Source organism: Micropterus dolomieu, linkage group LG05 (assembly GCF_021292245.1).
Source record: "Micropterus dolomieu isolate WLL.071019.BEF.003 ecotype Adirondacks linkage group LG05, ASM2129224v1, whole genome shotgun sequence".
NCBI classification, from domain to species: Eukaryota; Metazoa; Chordata; class Actinopteri; order Centrarchiformes; family Centrarchidae; genus Micropterus; species Micropterus dolomieu.
The window spans coordinates 12,906,643-12,928,055 of NC_060154.1; the positions used below are offsets into that span (position 1 = coordinate 12,906,643).

General features: G+C 40.0%; 1 protein-coding gene across 2 annotated transcripts in view; it reads right to left on the minus strand.

Annotated features, from left to right (window-relative positions):
• The window catches only part of nr5a2 (nuclear receptor subfamily 5, group A, member 2), a 67,677-nt gene extending 46,791 nt beyond the window's left edge, over positions 1 to 20,886 (minus strand). Inside the window, exons 1-4 of one of the 2 annotated variants that reach the window (XM_046050657.1) lie at positions 20,274 to 20,886; positions 17,095 to 17,213; positions 13,129 to 13,270; positions 4,335 to 5,044 (exon numbers count right to left, since the gene is read on the minus strand). In XM_046050657.1, coding sequence (XP_045906613.1) covers positions 4,335 to 5,044; positions 13,129 to 13,270; positions 17,095 to 17,213; positions 20,274 to 20,355 — 1,053 coding nt within the window. In that variant the 5' untranslated portion in view covers positions 20,356 to 20,886. Of the gene's footprint in view, positions 1 to 4,334; positions 5,045 to 13,128; positions 13,271 to 17,094; positions 17,214 to 18,904; positions 19,039 to 20,273 lie in introns of those variants that run through there. The other variant, XM_046050658.1, reaches the window with a different exon arrangement.
• Between the last annotated feature and the right edge of the window lie 527 nt (positions 20,887 to 21,413).

Genomic DNA, 21,413 nt, shown 5'->3' on the forward strand with positions numbered 1-21,413 from the left:
CCAATTGCCCTGCTAAATTCTCCCTCTCATTGTGTTTGTGGTGGGAGTCGGTCAGCCATCCCAATGCTGAAACAATGGAGGAGAGGTACTGCACTGGACCAGCTATATTATGAGTCACCCTCATGCACGAACACACATACACACACACAAGGTGTAAATACACGTGCGAACACTGGCATTCAAGCAGTTGTCCACTGTCATATTCAGCACAAACAAGACCATTAGAAGAGGTGTTTTGCAAAGAAAGCAGGACATTCTTTTTTTTATTCCAAAGGTTCCAAAAGAAAAAAGTCAACCAGTAACTTATTTGACTCTTTAAATTTTGATTGTTTGCTTTTTGATTCAGTGAGATGTTTTAACTAAGCTCTTTTTCTAAACTCAAAATAAATGTATTTTTATGTAACACAAATCTTGGTTTACATTTTATCAAACACTACAACAAACAATTTTTATTTCAAATTCATGTAGAAAGAAGTCAAGACCAAGGCCTGTAGCTGCCTTTAGAAAACATTTTTGAGTGGATTTGTCCTTTAATTGTCAAAGTTGCCTGGTTGACGATTGGTGCCATGGTGGGTGAAGGGGTTCATTGCAGGACAGGGAAGGATAGGGAGGGGAGGGTGGCAGAGTACCAGCCCTGTGCTAGCAAATGTCACTGAGAGACAATCACATGTGTTCAGAACACACTCAAATACTGGTATATACTTGACACACACACACACACACACACACACACACACACACACTTATATACCAGATTAAGCACTGATAATATACTTTCAAATACATTAAACAAACTATGAAACACATCCACACATTTAAATATACCCATTGTTGTACCCACTTGTATAATAGCATATACACTGATCCTACAAAACATTTCCATACTCATCACATACACATACTCATCAAATAAGATAAAAAAACAACCTTCTGCAAAATGTAAAATTTTCAGAAATGAGGTCAAGAACTATCATTATCCGAAATCAGTATATATTTAAATAGTAAAAAAAACAACACAAAACAGCCCAGGTTTGTCAAACAACAATCTAATCTTTCAATAAAAAAATCAATACACACATTAAACAGCTGACCTAAATCTGCACCTGTAACAACATTACTGTGAAAACACACACTCAAACTGTGTGATTAGGAACTCATAAATGGCCGAATAGATGTGGCACACACACTGAAAAAAGAACAGGCTTATGTGCAAAGATATCTAGACAGACATAAACGTATAGGCATACACACGCACATGTACCTGTTTTCAGTTTGTTTAAAATTTTATTAAAATAACCACAAGTGATCATGACCTCAACCCTGCCAAAGCCTTCCCTCATCACGACACTTTGTCACTAATTTCAAAAACAGTGCACCAGACCTGACTTTCTCTAATTGTCAATGTGTTAAATCAATCAAAACTGGGGTGGGCTGGGTCTTGGATCCAAGGTGTTAGAAATAAACATCCCTCACATCATGCCTCATTCCCAAAAAGAGGGGGAGAAAGAGAGAGGCAGCGTGCTGCATTGAAAAAGAATGAGGAGAACTCTTTAGAAGGTGTTCCTAATGGCTAAATATTTATGAGTCCTGTGACCGAGGCCAACTTATGGAAACCAAATCTTTAAACACTTTTTTTGGCAGACAGCTTGCACCCCCAACCCCCCCAGCTTGGCTCTATTACTAGAGAAATTCTTTTGTTCTTACAGAGCTAATAATAGTGAGAAGGGCTGTGCATTATGTGTGAGCGGTGTTTGTGTCTTAATGTGTGTGTGTGTGTGTGTGTGTGTGTATGTGTGTGTGTGTGTGTATGAGAGAGAGAGAGAGAGAGAGAAAAGGAGAGATGAAAGTGTATTTATATATCCTACAGTGCCAAACTACTACTGTGACAAACTTTTAATTCTACTTTGCTTCCTGTCTCTTTGGTCCAAGGTTCAACCTCATATCTAATAGTCAAATCTCTATTAAGAGGAGAGGTCAAAGGTCGGGTGGATTCAAAATGTTCAATTGAACTAGCAATTATGAGTTAAAACAATGGGACACACACAATTTGTAGTGTGTAGTGTATACATTTTTAGCATCTATGGAAATAAACCCCCTACCATCGGCAATGTTTATCATGCTTGAGCAGTACAAGACCATTGCATGTATTCCTATGTACAGGATTAACACACATAGACAAAAGCAACCATATTCCCTGAGAGACAAAGTGCAGAGGGCAGAGGTCATGTTTGGGTTTTTTCTACCTAATTTGGTGTTGAACTGCTGTTCTGGTGCCGGCTTTTATGAACACATAAAAGCCGGCACCAGAACAGAATAACAACACATTGACACACACAGTACACACACTCTCCAATTATGATTGAAAAAAGTCAAAGCAGAATAAATGAGATGGAGGTCATTTTAAAACCAAATGTGTATCACAACAGTATCAACAATGCCAGTTTAAATGTGTTCGATATCAGCATCGAACAATCAAGAAAGCTGATCAGTTTGGCTAGTTCACCGTTTGCTTATTCTCCTGACCATCACCTACACTAAGCCTTGCTCAGCACTCCCAGTAATTACTAATGAGAAACAAGCAAGGAAGAGAGGATTGTGGGTTGTGTGGGAAAAACTGTCAGAGTCACAGCTAGCACATTATTTTTCATCCCCCCTTGTGCTTTAGATGGCTCTTTAAAAACAAGGCAAGGGGGGTTCAGTTCAATTATCTCCCTCACTTAAGTGAAATGCATCCCCACCTCCCCTAAATCAATGGGGCTCGTGCAACAGGAGCAGGAGGTTTTTTTTGAGGGGGTCGAGGGGAGTGCAGGAAGAGGTTTCTACTGCATTGCGCTTGGGTCATTTTCTACCTTTGTAACAGGCACCCAGCTCAATTACTATTAGGCACTAATATGGGTAGTCATTAGGCAAACATAATGACATTTCATTCAGCAGCAAATCAGGGAGTGACAAACACAAGTAGGTGAGATAATTGAAATAGGATGAGGGTGTGAGAAATAGAGGCTTCACAGTGAAGCAGAAATGATCATTCAAGTTAATGGGCAAACCACACACAATTATTAGTGGTAGACACACCCTACGGCGAGCCTGTGTGTGTATATGAGTGAAGTACTGTGCACCCCAGTTGAATGCAAATACAGATCTCGAAAATGTCAATAGCGGGCACATGGCGCGTGCTAAATGTCAACATGTGTTTTTCAAGGACTCTTGTCTGTGTTGTAATTGGCTCTGTTTTTAATATTACATTTATTTCATGTGTTATTTTCCCTTTGAAAACAAAATAATATTAAATATTTGGAGGGAATTTTGCAACAGGGCCCATGAATATGCAGCTGAGCCTTTGGCGATGTGGTGTGAAACAAACAGACAAAGGAGTCAGACAGCGGGGAAGAAAAACAGGTGAAGCACCCACTAATCAAACGCCTTTCATGTCGCTCCGAACATTAACCTTCATTCAGAGCAAATAAAGCTGCGAGCAAGCAAACTCACACCACAAACTCTTCCTTGGGCTCTGTGATGAATAAGTGGGACTTGGCAGATTACATACACCTAGTGAAAATGCTGTTAAAGAATGTCCATCATAAATAACTAAAGGTTAAAACAATCTTAATTAAACTTAAATGTAATTAATTATTTAATTACATGATTAAAAGGGAAAAGCAATACGATGTGTGTCTTTCATATCCTGGTGATATGGTCAACTCTTTTGTTTCACCAATATGCTAATGTACAACATCTCATATCATCACACAGTGTGTGCCCACTTAGATCTGAGGAATATTTCAAGGGGAGATGGGCGGTATTCAGTTCACATAAAACCCTTAGACTAGGACCCTGTTAGTATGAAAAGTGCCTGAAGCTCATAGTCAAAGTTTCACAACCCATCGCCAAAATGTGTCACACACAGGGTAAATACTGCTGGCTGCTGAATTTTGATCAGGTTGTGGGACAGACAGCGGTGGCAGCTACAATCCTCACCCCCCACAGCCCTGTGTACTCTGCATTAGTGCTGAGCCAGTGCATAAAAGAGGAAGATTAAAGGCCTGCTGAAGATAAAGGATTGAGCAGATGATGTTCTTGAACTTTGTAAAGTACTGTCAATTATGGATGACAATGTGGTGAAAGATTTAGCAGTGAAACAAAATGCAGGATAATTTATTAAAGGACTCCAGAGCAACTGCAAATAGAATTAAAGCTTAAATGGTAGTAGTATTAGTAGTAGTAGAGTTATGCTATCATAACCCATAAGAATAAGGCTATAAAAAATAATGTGTATACATTTTTCCTCACATTCAAACAAAATCTCTCTCATCACATGACTCATGCACACCTACCTTGAGTTCACGGAAGAAGATGCTGCTGCGTGCCCACTCCACGATGGAGAAGAGTGTCTGGTCGGCCATCTTGCACATGAGGCCGAAGGTGTTGAGCTTCTCGTGTTTGCCCCGGCTGGCCTGCTCCTGCTGTAGGTAGGCCAGGATCTTGGCCTGAACCTGCGGCTCATCTGGCTCACACTTAAGCAGCTCTACGATCAGGTGAGGGAAGCTGGGCGGCGAGCCTGACTGATAGGCATCGACGTAGGCGTAGCCCATGATGGACTCCGGCGAGCTGGTGTACGGGTCAGGGTACTCTGACTTGATGGTGCGTGTACCTTGGAAGTGTCCATAGGCCGCCTGGTAGCCCTGCAGGCTGCCGGCGTGTGGTGGCATTGCCATGCTGACCGGTGAAGTGACAAATGGGCTACGGTCATAGTCTGTGGGGGGCAAGGCAGTGGCATGATGATGGTGGTGGTGGTGGTGGTGACCAGTGTGGTGGCCAGGGTGGTGGCTCAGTGGAAGGCCCTTGGATGCGGCCGAGTGGATGTTCTGGATGGCTGAGGTGATGGTGAGGTCAGTTGGCACGGCTTGCATCACCTGAGTCATGGCCTCAATCTTCAGGCCATTGGCTCGGATCAGTGCCTTCTTTTGCTGCTTGAGGGCCCGGTCACGTTTGTACATTGGGCCGAATTTGTTGCGACCACCACGCATGCGGTCTGCCCGCACAGCTGACAGACGGGAAGAGGGATGAAAAGGGAGACAAGAAGGGAAAAGGACAATATTAGCTCTACAGTATGTAAATCTTTGTCTTGCATGTCTTCGTGACAGTGTTCATGTCATCATGTACAAAACAAACTACCTTTTGACACATTCGCGCTTAAATTAGGCAATAAACCGATTATATGAACTGTTTAATCTAGAACGAGAAATACACCATGTGTACAAACAAAGAGTTTAAAAAAAAAAAAAAAATTGGTTTGTTTAGAATAGCAGGTGTCAGAATTTGGTTGGAGAAAAAAAAGAATAAATCTTCTATATATTACCGATTCGAGACTTTTCCATGTATGTACATGGATATAAGCATGGTATTATGGAAAAGAACTCTCATTTGTAACTTGTATGTAGGGCAAAGGCTTTCTTGTGTCAATTACACTTGGCATTTACCTGTTGACTCCTAAACCCCACAGGTCTAACAGATAGTGTTGTTACTCATTGACTAGAGAAACAAACTTCTATGAGCGGCTCTGCTAAATGATCATTGTACAGCTGGCTATCTCTGTCTACCACTCAGGAAATACACACTTCAAAAGCTAGATATTTGTATAGATTCAAAGAAAATTCAACTTCTTTTTCTAAAATACATGTTTAAAAATGCTATCTGATTATGCAATATCTAAAAGCTTAAAAAATGTCACTGTACATTAGCAGAAACCTTTTCATTTACAAAATCTCATATACCAAAAAGGCTGACAATAGGCAATGTTTTTGTATTTTTATGATGAACCAAACACACCCATGATGCCCCCTGCCTCCCCCCTCAGTGCAGGATCCTGTGGTGAGGATCACAACGAGACTGTACCGTAGGTTTTTCTAATGAACGGGCCGGGCACACACTGGACTGCTACAAGGGCCATGTGTGATCTGGCCGACTGCTGCCATGGGGAAGCTGCTCTGCTGTCTCCCAGTCGGGGGGCGCTGGTGTTAATTATTCATACTTAATTACTTCTTACTTTCACGAGGCTCGAGCAGCCAAGGGTGCAGCGAGCTAACGGACATCTGGGAGACCACCCAACAGAAAAACACTCACTAATGCCAGTACTGTAGAATATTATAGACTTATTTTCATTGTATTCAATAAGATCTTGCCTTCCTCTTTCAAAGAAACCCACACATTTAACTGTGTATACAAATAAATGCACATACTGTACACCTGCCCTGATCATACACAGTGAATAATCACATAAGTCATCCTGGGTCCACTCCAGCTCATGTCTTGATGGATGAATGAAAGAACAGAAGAAGAAAATTGAAGAGGGGGTTGGGAGGGTGAGGAGCAGTGCACACCCACACCCACGCAAACACACACACACACACACACACACACACACTCCAAGCCGCCTTGGGAGTGATTTTAATGACCTCCGTCACAAAAGTGTCTGTCACTGATCTGAGCAAGAGGAGCCGAGAAGGGAGACACACATACACACACACACACACCCACCCACACACACACACACACACACACACAGACACACATTCTCACACCCACATGCTGACTCTTTCTCATACATTCTTAAAGAAAACACACACATAAACACACACTGGCTAACAGATCACACACTGAGAGCATCACACACTGGTCCAGATCACAGAAAGAGATGGTAGCAGGCCAGACGCTCCGCCACCTTGGCGATGGTATGAAATTTATACACAGTGATTTTACACACACAAACACACACACACACACACACACACACACACACACTCACAACCATTTCCCAACATGCTTGAGGTAAACTCCAGTGTCCAATCACCCTGGTTCAGGGATTATCATGACCGTTAAAAAATTGATCACACATCAAAGGTAAAAAAAGAAAAAAAATCAAGAGCCGTCAAATGTATCCATTATACATTATTGTAGGGCGACTTTAAATATTAATGATTTCTCCACAACAGCGTAATTAATGAGCTGAGAAACTAATAGTTGGCCCTACTGGGAAAACAAAATTAGGCCCTGGCTGCTTTCTTGCCTGCCTTGGACCCAGGGACCCACATCACATCATGAATATCAGGACTGGGGGGGGTAGGTCTCACCACACACACACACACACACACACACAGATTCTTTCTAATTAAACAAGATTTGCATGCATGTAACAGATTAATATGGAAGGGGGAGGGGGACAGTGTATGCATGTGTGTTGGGGGAGAAAAACGTGTGTATCTGACTGAGGTGGAGAGTTAATAGGTTAGATGCCGTGCATTGAGTTTATGATGACAAGTTATCATATGACCCCGTGACTTTAGAGGGTTAAAATTATGTCAAAAATGTTTAATAATTAAACACAGTTTAGTTAAGTTTGCTGCTTTTAAAGTAGTAATTTGTAAAAGATTTCATGCAAAAACACAGCAGTAATAGAAATCTCCTTTCATTAAAGCTTGTAGAGTGTCTGTTAAAAACTTAAACTCGCTGGTAGGTCTTTGTCCGGTGCCAAGAAAATGATGTGTTTGATGTTTGTGGTTTGCTTGACATAAGCAACACAAACTTAATAGTTAGTGTTAATAGACAATGACAGCCACCTCTGCTGAACAGGCAGCCTACAGAAAGTTGACCTTCATCAACAGAAAATTCAAGAAGAAAGATAGAGTACTGCACACACAGCTTGACTGACAGAAGTTGTCTGGAAAGTGCAGCTATGGGCACTTAGCTTAGCGCTAGAGGCCTAAATGACAAAAAGCAACTGGTAAACTGTAATGTGAAAAAATAAATAAAGAAATTAAGAAAATGAATGTATGAAGAGAAAACATCACAAGGAACTTCTATTAGCACAAAAAGGATCTGAGTTGGGGGATATTGTGGGTTAGCAGTGAGGCTTTGGGCTAAAGCCAAGCTGAACGGTTAAAAGGCTGACACTGTCTTCCCCTCTGAATTCCCCTGACTTACTGTCTGAGAGCATGTCCACACAGAAACACACACGGGCACACACACATCCATAAATTCAAAAACTGACCCAACCAAAATCCTGTTCCTCTTTCCCAAAAGTATCCAGTACCCCGTGTACACACTATCTCAAACATGTACCAACACAAACAAGCACACACACACACAATTTATAAACACACATAGCCCCTAACACACTCAAACACATCACACACACACAGCCCTCAGCGCTTATATCCTCTGATTTATGGTTGTTTAATATACAGGAATATTAAGCGCGCGTAGGTGAGAATCCCTGTCGGCCGCCGGCATATTAATAGGTCCCGCGGAGCCTTGCTGACACCCTGTTTGTCATGTCGGGGCCCCTGCTCCGGGTGCGCCCTATCCCCTGCACACACATGAATACCTATGATACCTATGCATAAGTAATGGGACAGCTCCCTGGCTTCCACTGCAGGTACTGGGAGGCTGATGGAAGACAAATCAGAGCAAGAAAGATGGAGGCAGGGAGGAAATAAAAGGTGGAGGGAGAGGGAGAGAGATACAGACAGGAATATACAAACAGTCAGATGTTGTTCCTAATTTGTGCTGAATGACTCTGTAGAGGGATTGCATTTAGATAAATTAATTAATTTAGATTTGATGATAGGTTAACTGCATTAAAACATTTTGTTAAAAATAGAAATTGTTGGTAAAAGTCGTACCTGAGGAAGCCTGTGTGAGTCTGTTCAGTTATGTTGTGAGTGAGAGCAAAAAGTCCAATAAAAATAAATGAATAGAAAAATAAGAGATTAATTTGTTTGCAAAAGACCACTTTGAATCAATATATTGTCATGTCTGGTTAAAAACAAGACACTGGCTGGTCAGCCTTTAATCAAGCTAGGATTAAACCCAAAAAATATTATCTGGCATTCTGTATCTCAAAACTGTAAAAGAAACAGACAGGAAAATAAACAGAATTGTATCAGAGGACAACAGTTGCATACTGTTCTTTGATTTTGTTAAAATGTTGTTTTTATGTGGTGATTGTCATAAACTTACATTTTAAAAGGTTAGTATTATTTTTTTTTTTTATTTCTGCTTCATTAAATAGCACACACTGGAAACTATGTATTTAAACTCCCAGAATAACATATACCACTCTTATGCTCTCTTTAAGATGATACATAAGTCAAGGAAATATTAGGCAGTGAAGCATATGATGCCAGGCAACTTCAACGAGCATAAAAAGAAAATCATACCAGAGGGAGCTGTTCAGATATGGCACGCTTCATCAGCTTTAGTGAATGATGTGCTAATGGTTCAGACCTTAGTGGGATGTGGCTTTTTTTTCTTTTTCTCAATGAGTCAACACTGGCTGAGATGCTGCAGTGCATACAAAGAAGTAAGCATTTTTACAGCACTGTGGCATGTGTGGTTAAACGAGTGTGTGGCTGCCAGGCTCCATCAATGTTTTGTCTGTATATGAAAGACAGCGATTGTGTGCCTTTTTTTCCTTCACATCTGTTTGACACAATGACCTGCCTGCCCCTGACAGTAACTGGAGAAGATAAATTAACAGATTAAACAATCTTTTTCTAAACAAATATTTAAAAATTCATATATTTTAAAAATCTGTATTTAACTTTATAAAATGTCATGATACACAAAAGGGTTTATAAATTTAACAAATGTTATCAACGGATGCCATGAGGTTAAAGTGATTTTAAGTAAAGATCACACTCATATCCAGATCAACTTGAGTGTTCATTTATGGGATAAAATCTGCGACTACTTAAACAGAGCCTCTAGACCCACCAGGCTGCTCTTCACTCTCACAGTTGATGCAAAAACAAGGAAGAGGTTCTTTGATTTCGGAAAACATGCTTTGAATGTTGCACACTGGGTCAGAGGTATGTCATTTATCCTGTGGCAGAAGCACACAGAGGAGAATAATGGCATGCCTCTGCTGCATTTTTTCCTTCGCTATGTAAAGACGTCGTCACCGAGGTTTAACTATTTTTGTTTTGTTATCGACTCAAGATAATACGACTAATCTCTTTAGTGTTGAGATGGGGTGATATAAATGTCACAGCACTGTTTGTGGCCTGTCTGCCATTTCACCTTGTTTCACTGCCTCACCTCAACTTTGAAACATTACCAAAGTAATGTGTTTGTGTGTTTATGTAAAACCATAAACACACAAACACAGACTTCTTTACTGCTACCACCCTCACAGCAAACTTAAAAACTGTACAGACTGGTCCTTTGGTTGGCAGACAACAAACAGGAAGGACACTGCACAACAGCACAAAGGCAAAAGTACACAGTAGAAAAATACTGAAAAGTTCGAGTCAACTTTGAAGTTTTCCTCAATTTGTTTCATAAACATTTGGTTTCCACTTGATGGCCTGAATTCACATGTTGCTGCAAGCTGCTGTGTAATGGAATGAAAAGATTGCAATAACAAAGCACATGACCCCAAACCTCCTTTCCTCTTCCACAGCTATTGTACACAATTCTTTTAAAGATCAAATGACAGCTTCTCCCTCTCGCCTGTGGCCTTCTGAACACCTTTTTGGGCTTCTCATGAATATATGTATGTGTTTATCAGGAAGAGCTGTATGTGTGTGTGTATAGTGTGTGTGTGTGTGTGCTGCGGGGTGTCAGCCTTTCTGTATGGAATGTCTTTACTGGTTGTGGCAGGAGTTGCCCACTGGAGCTTCTGGCCCCTGACAGAGTGCTGCAGGGCCTGTCTTGCCCCCGAGCTTAAAGCTACCGCCAGCAAAACAAATCAAATGCTACCCCCGACCCACCCGTGTCAGCTGGAAAACGACAGCCCGGGACATTCTGCCCAGCGGCCATTCACAATTAACAGCAATTAATTACACCGCACATGGCAGGTAAAAGGAGAAGAAGCCTCCGGAAAGATTTTAGTCAGGCTCTACTTTCACCCTCCCAGGGTCTAATTTCTTTAACACATTCACTTTTCTCAATTATATGTGATCATTTCAGGAGCCAAGGGATTTTTAATTTGATGAAATTACCAATGTGTGAAGAATTTAGTTCCAATATTAGATTGAAACAGTGTGAATAGCAACACAGACTCTTATTCAAAGGCTGCACAAAGTAAAACAATTTGCAGTATTTTTTAAGGACAACATTGTAACTAAATCTCAGTTAATAAAATAATAACTGTTACCTTTCGCTTTTAAATCCTCTATTATACACTCATTGAAAAATGACCTTCAGGTTGTTTTATTCACTTCAAAATTAGCGATTTCGGAATAAAACTTGTTAACTCATGAGAGGGAAAATAGTTGATTTTAAATATTATCTTTCAACATCGAAAGATGCCGTCTTGTCACTTCTGGGTAGCCATGTTAGAACAAGCTTCTGAGCCACATTCAAATTAAACAAAGAGGCCTCCAAACTGCCAGCCAAAAGTATCATCATTACCATTCTCGCCCTGCCGCCAAGTTTAATATTTTATCTATTACTCTGTCTGGCATGTTTAAGTACGTAGCAGCTACCAGATACCCCCCAACTTCCCCTGACCCTATCTAAAATACCAATAATCCAATCCAATGCTGGATTTCAACGATTTGTTAGAAATGAAAGGTTTTACTTCACAAAGTTTTAGGTATAAATTTTCGAGAACAGATATTACCGACACCTTCACTGTTAAATGTTCAAATAAACAGCACAATCATTGTGTCAGAGCAGGTATTAACCTTTTTTAAATGGTGGACAGCTCAATTTGGAAAGAAACTATTCACATGCAAATTGATCTAGGAAAATATTTCCACTCTGAGTTTCCAAAAAAAGTTAATGTGCTATGATTAACTGTAATCAGTTCTGAATGGAAAAAGACTAGCTCTGTCATTTCACTAGAACTTTGGTAGAAGTTTTTAAAACAGCTCTGTGGAAGTCTAGAAGCAGTCAACTTCCAATTTTAGATGGTCCATGTTATAATCTTTCTCTTTTTTCACTCTAAGTAACAGTAATTTCAAGCAGGCATCATATCTTGAAAAATATATGATACAGCACATAGAATGCAGTAACACTGCCTGGATCTGCTTTTCCATTCTGGCAGATGTGTACTGTAAGTTCTAGATCATATTTTAGTGAGCGGTGTTTACTATGAAACCCCAGAATAGACCAAATCTGTGGTAAACTATTCATGAATTCACACAGAAAAAACAGAACTGAATGCCCACTACAAAAAAAAGATAAATATTCTCCAAGATTGAAATACACATTTCTTAAAAGATACTTTTGAGCTTTTTGCCTTTATTAGATAGGGAAAGCAACAAAGGGCCCCGGGCTGGAATCGAACCCAGGCAGCTATAGCAAGGACTCAGCCTTAATACATGGTGCTCTAACAGGTGAGCTACCAGGGCGCCCCAATCATTTTGAAAAACTTCTGGTGAAAGTGAGCCTGGGGGCTCTCTAGTGCATTTGGTGGCCTAGATGCCCTCTTGTTACTGGCAGTGGTGTAATATTAGTAAGTACATTTACTCATGTACTATACTTAAGTACATACTTGAGGTAATCTACTTGAGCATTTCCTGTTTTAGTCAAGTTCATACTTCTACTCTACAACAGTTCAGAGAGAAATATGGTCCTATTTACTCCACTACATTTATTTCACAGTTATTGTTACTACAGTAGTTACTTTACAGATAAATTTTACATACAAAACTCTGGATTACCTTATAGAATATAAAGCACTGTTATAAATAAAAATGAATAAAATTAGCTCTATCTCAACTACCTATAACAGTAAAATGATGTTTAACTTGAATATGTGATGGAGTATTTTTATATTGCAATATTGCTACTATTAAGCAAATGATCTGAATACTTCCCCCGCCGCTGGTTACTGGATAGTTACATGTTCAGTACTAATAACATCTATCTGTTTTGAGAGCCCTTGAGCAAGACATTGAAATTGCAGTGGCTAGTTTGTTTGGACATGAACAAGCCATTGTGCACTTTGTAACACTTTTGACCATCTCTCCCTGCACTGTATATCACTGCAACCTCATCTTTAAAATGAAAACACACTGAATTACACATGAACAATTACACCAGCAAGAGCTGTGATTTCAAGTCATTTTGCGATAAGACAAACACCTGAATTGTAAAAATGTGAACATGTTGTTGTACCTTCAAGCTTCATGCCGACGGTGAGGCACTTTTGGAAGCGGCAGTATGGGCAGCGCTTCCTCTGGGTCTTGTCAATCTGGCAGCTCTGGTTCTCTATACATGTGTAGCGTTTGTTGTTCTGGACGGTGCGCTTGAAGAAGCCCTACGGAGAGAACCAATTAAGACGTCAACCCGCTTGACCCCTGCAATGCGATGGTAATTGGCCCATTCACACTCCCAGACAGATGGAGGGGGACAGGCTCAATGGACAGACACACACACATACACACACACACACACACACACACACAGAGTTACGTTTTGTACTGTGATGCTTTACGAAATGAAAGAAATGTCAGTCTTTAAAAATGTTTTTTTTTATAATGATGTTGAAAACTGAGTATTTGTAATAATTTTTGATTAAATCACACAAGGAAAGTATTCATAAAATTGCATTTACATCACTAGCACATAATTTTATTCAGCTTTGAACAAATAAGGAAAACAACTTCTCTACATACTTGCTTCACCTACTGTTTTCACTGCATTCTGAACACTTTATAAAGTAAAATCTAATTTTTGTCCTGTCAAAATTACATTACTATTCACAACATTCTCTATTCATTTAAAGACTCGGGGAAAACATCTTTTCAGCTCTCCACTTAATTATTAAAAAATATGAGCACAGGAGTCCAAAAGATCCAATAAATTATATCCATAATTCACAGTTCCGGGATTACAGAGATTCATACCTGCAACGTGGAATTAATTATAGGCAGCAGCAGTGAAAATCAAACGAAAGGAAGATGATATTAATGTATTCTAGATCCATAACCTAGGAGGAGAATCCTTAAACCAGGTCTTTAAAAAAAAAAATAATAAAAAAGAACATGCTGCTGTCAATATCTCACCAAACACAAATTTAATTGACAATCTGCATTGCCTGATCAGTCCCAAAAAAATAAAAAAATAAAAATCCACTGCACTAGGTTTTGGATTATCGACTTTTCAGTGCTAAAAAATCCATGCTTCAGAGAAAACTTTTTCTCCAATTTTCCATTTAGTGCACAGTGTACGCTATAAATACTTGACCCAAACTGGATTCTAGCATGCTTTAAAAACCACACAATATCACATCTGGAGATTAAGCGGATAACATCTCACTGAAAAGCTAATTTGACCGGCAGTTCTAACCAAGGAAAGGAACTCATCTCAGGCTCATTTTTATTCGTAAAGGGATTGCAGCAAGCAACTTTTGGCTCTTTCTGTCACAATCAAGAAGTTTCTCATTACCCAAAAAATGTAACAAATTAACATAAAATCAGAAACCATCACAACAATATGAACGTTTGTGCTGTAAAGTAGATACAAGAGTAGTGTCCAATTTTAATTTGATAAATTATCTGAGTTACTGGGTATTCCTGACCTTGGAATTCCATTTAAAAAAACTGCACTCTCCCTGCACAAAAACAGCAACCAGGAAACTGATTTTATGTCCATCAAAGAAGCAGGAAAAATCTAATTCACTTTTCCACTTTATCTCCCCTGATCTCTGCCTCCAACAACTCTTTACTTGCTATAATCTGTCAAACTAAACAACACTCCCTTTGACCTGAACTTGCCTTCCTCATATTTTACTTTATCCTCTGCAGATCTCAATTACATTTTGTCCACTGTGCACTGTGGCTCTGACCTTTGACCTTCTTGCTAGTTGCTTGTAATGTCAGTATTTTAGGATTATTAAGTTTTTCCGCTATTGCACTCTCAACCCAGTCTCAATCTCCGAAAATGAAGCATGCTGGGATTGAGCCTGTTTGTGTACAACGACCATGAAGCCCTTTTCAGCTTGTTGTTGTTATTCCAACAGGTATGATGTGGTACCATGTTTACTTTATGCGTGCTGGTGAGTAGTGTGAACTAACATTGTCTGCACATGTGTGCGTGCATGTACATCTGTGGAGTGTGTATGCGTGTGTGTTCGGGAGGTAGCAGGATTATGAGGGAGTTAAAGAGTCTTTACATGTGTGATTCACTCTTTCTGCAAGTGTGTGTGAGTGTGTGTGTGTGTGAGATGGCTGAGCCTGATAAAAATGCGTCCAACTCATAACTGTGTTTTTGGGGTTGAAGGGTAGGGGGTGGGATGAGAGGGTGCAAGGAGGGGGTAAAAACCTCGCTAGAAATGATCAAGTATTTTCAAAATTAGACACCACAAAGTTGAAAAATGCGAGTCTTCATCTGGTAGTGCATATCAACTGAAACTGAAACATGTATTTTCATTTTAAGAGAAATCTAAGAATAAAATTTTACTGCTGGCTTTTTCCAGTTTTTACGCCACTGTGGCACTCACACTGGAGATGGATTGCACTGCCTGGCTGATAGCGGACATTTAATGCCAGTATCAGCTTGTAACATGTCAACAAACTGATATATCAGTCCAGCCCTGACAATCGCACTTTTACTGAATAGACTGCCTGCATTTTAGAGATAATCAATAATAGTTTCAGGTAATTATCAGTATTACTCATGTTTCAACAAGGATATGCAGCACTTTATAAAAGACCTCTTCATCTAAATTATGAATGCTCGAACACGCACACATGCGCACACACACACAGAGCTTTAAACTAAACTGGGAAACGTGTTTGTGGATTAGCTCTCCTATTCGAGCCCGTGCTGAGACTGAAAAAGAAGCAGAGATAACACTGACGTCTCCCTTCAAGCAAGTGCTTAGCATCTCAAGGTCATAATATAGGATAAAATCTATAACATCTGCTTTGAATAATGACCACATAGGCAAGAAATGTGCGCTCGCTGGGGCATCAATACTGTGAGCTGCACTTTTACACTGAATAGTGTTAACACAGAGACATTTGTCTTAGCTTAATTTTGTGCTGACAGCTTTCCTGGGTTAACAAAAAACTTTGGTAATGCCTATTAGCTCAGTGCTGAGGAGAACTGTGGAAATGAACAGAAAGGGACAAATAGGTTGTTGATAGAGCTCAAATTAATTGCAGCAACAGTTTGCTTTGCAGTAGCTTCATTATTAACCTGTGTGAAACATTTTGCAACCAGACAATGTTGCTGTTCTCTTAATGAACTTGTGATGAGAGTTTTAGACAGTAGGATACAGGCTTGTACAAACAGAGACAGTATTACTGTGTACTTTGCTTCCTGGGTTGAATCCTCCTCCCCCACCTCCTGTTTTGTGGTTGCAAAAATTACAAAAGTCCTTTGAATACTTTTGAACTCCTGTTTCTTTTCCGAGCTGCTCACCACTTCACAAAACCCTCTGACAATCACAGGAAAAGTTTGTTGGATCAATTGTCACAACAATATTCGACCTCCAACCTCTTTACCTTTGGTTTTCCTGTAATGTTAATGATGAGGAACTGAATCTTTACTGTGCAGTTACACTTGTTGCAAGATACTCTGGACAAGAATGTCAGCTAAATGTCTAGCGTGCGAAAATGTAACTGCAAAAAATGCATCTCCACAGATACACTGAGAGGTGCATACACTGACATAAAGCAGCCATACACAAATATATAATAGCCATAGCATTTCTAGGTATGGAATGTATTTTAAAATTGCACAATGCAAATATTCAAGGAAAATTATTTATATATTTATACAAAAGTAAATAAAAATGAACATGAGAACATGAACTTTGTCTAGCATTGCTACTGAATACTGCAAGCACACAGGAGATAATAATACAATCAAACCATTTTCAGCCACTGTAAACCTAATATTGACAGGCTGTGATGCACCACAAAAACTTTAAAATAATGCCATTAATTGGGCAACTATGCATAATTGAGACCTTACTTCGAAAAAATATTTTAGACACTGGGAATATTTTAGATATCAAGGCAGATGTGGGAAGGTCACCATGAGCACACAACAGACACACAATATTAGCAATAGCAATATTATTGAAATAGTGTAATGGTTTTCCAACGGGGAGTAGAGATAGAGGGCACTAACCTTGCAGCTCTCGCAGGTCAGGAGTCCATAGTGATACCCTGAAACTTTGTCTCCACACACGGGACACATCTCGTCCAGGTCTTCGTCATATGAGTAGTCCATCATTTTTAACTGGTGTGCTGCAGATGAAACACGGACACACAGTGAGAAGTCTATTTCATTGGTGAGCGATCTGTTTTCTAAAAGCCCACTTTCATCCATCAAGATGAACCATGGGGAACCACGCGACGCAACTGAATGAGATTTTTTTTAAAGTTATGTTGGACGTGGTGGTTTAATTTCAGGCGGGAAAGACGATGAATAGTCGATTTTGGAATGAGTTGAAAGGACGCAACCATTTATTTCTCCTCGTTGCCGCCTTCTCTTCTACATTCGTTGCAGACAGGAGCCAAAAAAAAGCGCATGAAAGTGAGCCTCATAAATATGCATGCAACTAAGTCGTGAAATCGCTGGGGAAAATGGAGAGATATTAGAGTTAAGGATTGGAGGAGAAAATGTTACCGCCCACAGACAAATGAAGACACACAGAGAAGCCTTTATCTCTGCGGGCGAGGAGAAAAACATCCAAAACCAACTTGAACCAACATCATTTTTCCCCTCTCGAAGAATAACTCGCAGTGCTATAGAGCAATTCTTCAAGGTTCTTGTATGTGTTTTGGTGGTGCAAAAGCAGAGGCATCATTTTATGTGACTTTTGCGTACGCTAGAAAAAAAGAGTCAATTTTATAAGTCGTCAGTATAAATTAACATGACAATTTATCTTGTTTAGAAAGTAGTTTCAGCCATTATTAAGAATGAGGAGAAATTAGACAAATTGGAAATGCACCAGTCATTGCAATTTAAAATCTATATAGTATAATATATAAATAAGTGGAATGCGACAACATATGACTGCATATGTTTCTCATTTGTTTCTGCCAAGATTTAGGACTCAATATCCTAACGATTCGAATATCATTGTATTTGTTGTAGACCCCTTTGACTTGCGTATTAGAAATACTTGCATTGATAAGGCTGTGTGTGGCAGCGCTAAGCAAACAGCCAGGCTGACATTTACAACAGTTACAAAAGCATTTATGGTTCTAATCATAAAAAGCAGCCAAGATCAAACAGGAAAACCTCAGTGGATGTGGCTGTAAAAGTGGAAATATTTTGTCAACTAGACGCCTTTCAAGGCCTTCCCATACATTGCTGCTCTACTTCGAAATCCACTCATCTGCTCACTGAGACCTTTTAATTAGACATGATTTCTGGTTTGTTAACGCGTTGCCCTTGTGGGATCCGCGCTGCATATTCCAGCTGAAGCAACAAGTTCCACCGTGCTGCCCCGGTTTTTCCACAGAAGCTCAAAGCAAAATTCAAAAAGGAGAGGATTTGTCGGGCCTGTTCTCATGATGCACGACAGCTGCAGACTTGAACACATTTTAATAAAGAAAATAAACATTTATGGGGCATTGGTTGCAGTCAGGCAGTGGATTAGGCCGTGGTAAATAAAGTTAAATCGTTACCTCTAGTCGAAAATGGTCCTAACAGGACAAATAAAGTATTTTTCAGGGATTCAGCCAAATATCTTCTACCTTAAAATTGTAAAATATCTATGCTGCTGCTATGCTTATTAGCTACTATGTAAACCATGAGCTCACGTTTTAAGGAATAGTAACAGATAAATATAAAAGATAAACATACATTTTTATGTAAAGATAAGGGTAAATTGAATTTAGTTGAGCCCTGCATTCCTGCTTCATAAAAAAGCGGAGGTCTGCAGGTTATTGTTTTAGAAGGTGCAGGAACGCATCGGTCAATCTCTCACCTGCTGGCTCTCACCTCGACGGCCACTTGCTCACGCAATTTCCAAAAAGCTACGACATTTGCCAAAAACGCTGACGATTCCAAGAGGAAACCTCTTCAAGTCCGAGCTACCCTGCGTAAAAGTTGATAACGGACTCTAACAAGCCACTGCATGTCATGTGAGTAGCCCATATGTTATCAGCTCTCATAAACCGAGACCGGGCTAATTGATTGCCAGTTGATATCGCTGTGAAATCACGTGAGGGAAAAGAGGGGCATGCTTGAGTATATCTTGGCAGAAGGGTCAATCTCTTTTAAAAATTTCGCTGCTATATGTGAACTTTTTATGAACAGATGAAGGCAAAAATATTTTAATGCACGCCGTTGAAAATTTTAATGGATATGCCCAATCTGAAAACATTTCATTTCTCAATCAAAGCTTCACATTTTTGAAACCATAAACCTAATTCCGCATATTTAAAGTAATTATGCACTAAATGTTTGACAACAGAAGTGAAATGTAAAAAAATAATGGGCCTATTAATGATCAAAATAGATAATAAAATAAAGAATCATAAAAGCGACATTTGGTGACCCCTTTTTATTTTAGTTCACCTGACTTCAAAATTTCCTTCAACTTTTAGGCCAAAATTTTATAAATCACAAAAGAGAATTTTGTTGAGAACATAAGAAAATATAAATTAGGTTGAATTTGTTTGTCACACAATTATGACCATTTTGCAATCTCTATCAAAAATAAATTAGACCAGAATTAACAAGCTTTAAGTTCACTGGTCCGAGTTCAATCTCTCAATAAAATCTCTAGAATAATGCACTGCTTTTTTCTTTTTGAAAGGCTGGCAATAACCCTGTCTTAACTACTCTTTGCATGCAGAAAAAAATTCACGAGTCAGTTCTGCATAACAGTTAGTACACGTGTCCTCTGCTCTGTCTCACCGTTTTTTACTCACCAGGCGCCCGCACACTTCCAGCATGAGTGACAGCTCGTGGTAATTATAGTTTGCTCACAGGCCAAACCTTAGAAAAGTATGATCTGCATTCGTACTTTCTAATTATTATATCAGAGAAAGGATTGAGAGACAATAACAGAAACATATCCCCAAACCATAATAATAGCAATTTCAGAAATCACTGAGCTTAATTTGTCAAATAACTGAATACATTCCTGTCATTTAATAATAGCCTAATGACGGTCAATAGCTTGCATAGTCCGCAGAAATGTGTTGGATTTATGCATGTTCAAAAGTTTTGGCGACATTGAGGTACGCACTGAGGACATGCAGCCCGATAACGCTCTGTAAAACTACTTAAGTTGAAGCTTATGAATTTGCCTCTCAGTCTTAAGAGATAAAATGTATGACAGTTCTTACCTTGCATGTTCCTGGGCATGTGCCCGTGTTCCCCATACGATCGAGAGAGTCCCAGGGATTCAGAGTCGACTTTGGGCAGCATGTCAGCGCTGCCGGCCCGAGCTGGAGACTCCGCACCGCTCGGCGGGACACCTGGACCTGAGAGGCAGACGTTCCCACAGAGACCACCTCAAAGTGTCCAAATTTCTTTTTAGCTCTTTATTTCTTACTTTCTGCCTCTCTCTGTCTCCCAGTCAACGGACCATGATCTGCAGCCTGATTCAAACAATTCGGATTGTCTCGTCCGGGTCGCACAGGCTGTGCGTGCCTGTTCTAATTTGACTTAACTAATTAAATTTCTCGTAATTGAATTTACGCACAGAACCGCAATAAAGACGCAGAAAACAAACGAGTGATTCCGTCGATACTTTTCGAACAATCGCGCTGAGTTAGGAAATCAGTCTCTTACTCAAACAAGAAAACTGCACAGCGTCCGGATTAAAATACGATGGTGAGTTTCCCTTTATCTTTCCCAAATCTTTTTAGCGCGTCACCCATTAAAGTGGGGCTGTCAGTGTTTATTCAGCCTTTAGCAGATGAGTACGCGCCGCCGGGGCCGCCCTCTTCTGTGCGTGAAGTCGGATTCGGTGTGTTGATCGGACTGTGTGGAGATGTGGAGACCTCTCCTCCTCCTCCTCGCGGCTTTGTTTACTCCGCTCTCTCCAATCCGGGGCGCATGCGGTCGTCTGACATCATATTACCCCGGTCCAATCAGGCAAGGAGAACGGGAAACATTGCCTCAAGCCCTCCAGTTCCAGCTCTCCAAAATCTCAGCTGTTTAATCCCGTTAATGATGGACTTTAAAAGCGGAGGGAGAACAAGGAAATCAAGCTAGGTGATGCAACTGCATGTGAGAGCAGTCTCCCGATGAGCGCACGCAGCATAAAGGTATCAGAGCGTGTAACAACAGGAGCTTATTGTAGCAAATGCACGCACCCAAGGTACGCAAGCTTCTACAATGTAAAGGATAAAACTCTTCATCTTTATATATCTGTTGCATATATTTTATTGAAATATTTAAGCTCAATAATGATGTTAGCATAATTTTATCTACTTCTGCAGGCATCTTATAACGATCCCCTGATCACAAAAAGTCATAAG